The sequence below is a fragment of the Aegilops tauschii genome, chromosome 1, assembly GCF_002575655.3.
Source record: "Aegilops tauschii subsp. strangulata cultivar AL8/78 chromosome 1, Aet v6.0, whole genome shotgun sequence".
Taxonomy (NCBI): Eukaryota; Viridiplantae; Streptophyta; class Magnoliopsida; order Poales; family Poaceae; genus Aegilops; species Aegilops tauschii.
This window is the reverse complement of record NC_053035.3, coordinates 198,760,387-198,764,131: the sequence shown is the minus strand read 5'-3', so window position 1 is coordinate 198,764,131 and position 3,745 is coordinate 198,760,387. Positions and strand designations below refer to the sequence as shown.

At 51.7% G+C, this 3,745-nt stretch overlaps 1 protein-coding gene across 1 annotated transcript; it reads right to left on the bottom strand.

Annotated features, from left to right (window-relative positions):
- Positions 1-376: 376 nt before the first annotated feature.
- LOC109769855 (beta-glucuronosyltransferase GlcAT14A) lies at positions 377-3,268 on the bottom strand. The gene is made up of 4 exons (XM_020328566.4): positions 2,377-3,268; positions 2,190-2,265; positions 1,914-2,044; positions 377-1,167 (listed from the first exon to the last, which is right to left on the bottom strand). The coding sequence occupies exons 1-4, from the start codon at positions 2,903-2,905 to the stop codon at positions 584-586; spliced, it is 1,320 nt and encodes a 439-aa protein (XP_020184155.1). The 5' UTR covers positions 2,906-3,268; the 3' UTR covers positions 377-583.
- Between the last annotated feature and the right edge of the window lie 477 nt (positions 3,269-3,745).

The window sequence follows — 3,745 nt, the reverse complement described above, 5'->3', positions numbered from 1 at the left end:
CCATCTGTTATTTGGGTTATCAAAGAAAAAATCAATCACCATATGTGAATTCATTGTGTTACCAAATAAACATTGTGTTACCAAATAAACGTTGGGTTTGTCCGGCCAGTGAGAGGGGGCGAATAAAAAAAACCGACGAAACTGGGAGGTGGGATCATTACTGTGGGGGAATTGGGAGGTGGGACGAAAAACCAGGAGAGGTGAGACGAAAATTAACCGCGAAAACCACCAACCGAGACATTAGGAATAGAGATACAAATACCACCAAAACCACCAACTGAGACATTAGGAATAGAGATACAAATACCACCAGTAGTACCACTACTAGGAACAGCGAACCTACTAGAATAGTAGAAAAACCAAAAGAACCAGCCAGTGAACAGGTAGAAGGGTGATCCATGTCAAATATATAATCGTGTTAGCCCATGAATTATTGTTACACGTCCTGTGTTACTCTGCGAGATTGCACCATCTCAGCCAAAATTGCTTTAACTGGGTATCCCTTTTCTCTCTTTCTGTATGTACATGACACATTTGATCGGATCATCAGAGTTAGACCACGTGGACGTGGTAGAAGCGTGGATCATCTACACTGCTGCTTCCTGAAGTTTCTTCCGGACAACATCTTGTTGAGCATGACCCTGAGCCTTCTTGACCCAGCGCCGGGCTTGATGGCCCCCTTCCTGCTGGGTTCCCAGGGGTTGGAGCACAGCCCCACCACCCCCTCGGAGCACCACCCGCCGTAGCTGAAGAACTGCCCGCCGTGCCTAGCAGCAGAGGCAGAGGCAGCGTGATCGTCGTGATCGTCGTTGTCGTCGCGGGGCGGCGGTCGGCGCTTGAGGATCTCCCGGTCGATCCTGTCGAGCACGAGGTCGGCGTCCCTGAACTTGCGGGCGAAGGCGGCGCTGCTGAGCACCATCCGGCGGTAGTCCTTGGGGCCGAGGTAGAGCGGGTGCTGCTTGGGCGGCGTGTCCCACCGGATGAAATGCAGGTCACTGTTGACGGTGGCGTTCCGGAACTCGCGGGAGTTGCAGGCCACCGTCTGGAAGTAGAACTCCGGCGAGGAGACGAGGTTGGCGTGGTAGAGCAGCAGCGTCCGCGCCAGGTTGTCCCACCCCACCACGCAGTACTCCGCGAAGCGCCGCGACAGCATCGTCCACGCCGACCCTGCACATGCACGTGCACATGCGTGCGTCCATCAATCACCAGTTGTTTTTATACTAGAATTTGAGAAATCTTTTTGATTTTCGTGATGCTGTCGCCGTCCGTCGAGGAGAGTACAATCTCTAGAGAAAAATTGCCTGCGGTACTGCCCGCACGATTGGATGTCGGCATATATACCTGCCGTTTCTTGGAAGCAATCGACGAACAAAGCAAAAGGTACTGCAGCATTTGCTTCGCCAGCACATTCGCGGCTCGCTGTGCTGCCTGAATTGTCTACCAAGAGCACACAAAATAGCATTGGAAACAATCATCTTGGCTGATTCAGATCTGTCTGTCTGCAAATGCACGCAGCACACAAGCTCCTGCTCGATCCGTTGACCAGATCGATAAGTTCTTTTTTTTATGCCAATTTCGTCAGTCCATACTAGTACTCTACTAGTAGGTCAGTAGCATTTGCTTAGACGACCAACTGAAGTCTCGGAGCCAGCAATGGCATCGCCATCCTCAAAAAAAAAAAAAAAACAGACAATGGCATCGCCATCACATGGACACCTCAAAATAATGGTACGGGCCCGTACCTATCATCAAGCATTGACTAAAAAAGTTATGCTTATCGGTAGCCAGCACAACACGCATACTGGAGTACTACCAGTAGGAGTACAGTACTTCTCTAGCATTTCGTTCTTGCAGGTCTGCGAAATGTTTAGGTGCTGAGATGAAAGGCGTGGTGGAATGGAGTGGAATGTTACCGGTGAAGAGCTTGAAGGCGGTGGGAAGTCCCCGGCGGTTGGTGGTGATGTTGGGCGACGGGCGGAGGAGCTCCGACCGGTCGGCCTCGTACAGCGCCGTGTCCAGGATCACCGGCCGCGCCCGCTTCTTTCTGCAGAGCTACCGCGTTTCAAATTCGATTCAATACTCTCTTATCTTAAACTCAACCATCCCCGTCCATCCATCTCCACGAAACAGATTAATTAACCCTCCTCTTTCTTATCTTAAAAATAAACTGGTTAGTAGTAAGTTCTTACATCTTCCAGCCCAGGTGGCTGGTGTGCTGTATGAAGTTGAGATCCCTCGGCAGCCGCGAGAAGGCCTCCATCAAATCTGCAAATCACCGGCACAAAGCAAAATCCAAACTCAGAAAGAATTCACACATAGCATAGCATAGCATAGGAGTAGTAATAGCATAATCGCAGTCGCAGTGCGGATACGGACCGTCCTGGGTGACGAGCGGATAGTCGGAGGCGCTGAGGTTGACGAACCAGTCCCAGCGGCGGCCCACGCGGAGGAGCACCGCCATGGCGTGGAGAGTGGTGGACAGCATGGTCGGCCCGCGGTAGGTGACCAGGTTGGGCTTCCCCACGATCCACACGTTCCCCACGCGCCCGTACACGGGCTGCCCGGACACCAGCCCAGCCAGCCGGCGGTGCTCCTCGGCGGGGGCCTCACGGTCCAGGTGCAGCAGGTAGCTGTTGGCCGGGTGGTACAGCGCCGCCAGCAGCCTTGCCGCTCGCTCCGCGTCCCCCGTCGACGCAGAGATGAGGTACGCGAACGACACCGGGTAGCCGCCGCCGTCCTTGGCCGCCGCGAGGAACGGCCACTCCTTGGCGGACGATGGGCCGAGCCTGCCGCTGGTGAGCAGGACCGAGGGGAGAAAGAGGATGGAGACGACGAGGAGCGCCGTGAAGACGGCGGCGATGGCCACCTCCCTGCCGCCGCTCATCGCCAGCCCCCGAATCCTCATCCACGCGCACGCATCTACTATGAATTCCTCCTCCTGCTGCGTCTTGCTTCTACCAATCTGGCGATGTCCTCTTCTTTCTTCTTGAGTGAAAGTAGAGTAATGACAGCGGACGATGTTCTCTCTCTTCCCACTGAGATCTAGTCTAGTTATTATTCCTGTTACGGGGAAAGGGTGAACAGTGACCGGCGGGAGGCAGCGCGAGCTTGGTGTTGGTGTTGGTGTTGGAGTTGGAGGAGAGGTAGCTCAGCTTCAGCTGGAAGTGGCTCGTGGTCGGTCGGAGGGGGCGTGGGGGGATCTGGTTGGAGGGGAGGTCGTCGTCGGAACAGTGACACCACGCTGCGTGAGTGGTCAGTGCGACCGGGCAGGAGCACTGGTCCGCTGCTGCCACGACTACTTATAACTCTGTCTATTTTTATTTTTTTGCCTATTTTTTATCCGGTCCAGTTTTGCTTTGATTTTTAATATGTTTAAAGATTCATCATCAGGACCTATAACAAATTCTTTGAGCTATAATAGTGTTGCCATATTTATAAATTTCGAATAAGAGCATATAGTTCTTTATCATAAGTAGAATAGTTCAGACCCACTCAATTTTTCAGACAAGTATGCAACATGTTTACCATCTTGTAATAACACACCTCATAATTCAATTCCACTAGCATCACATGTTGGAAATATGAGCAATTTACCGAATGGTTTTATTAACAGAAATACTAGATAAAGCATGACCAGAATAGTAGTGATAAAACAAGCCATGCGATTTGATAAAGAGAAGGTAAACAACATCTTCATATATGAACTGTAACTAAACATATCTAGAGCAGACAGTATAGCAAGTTG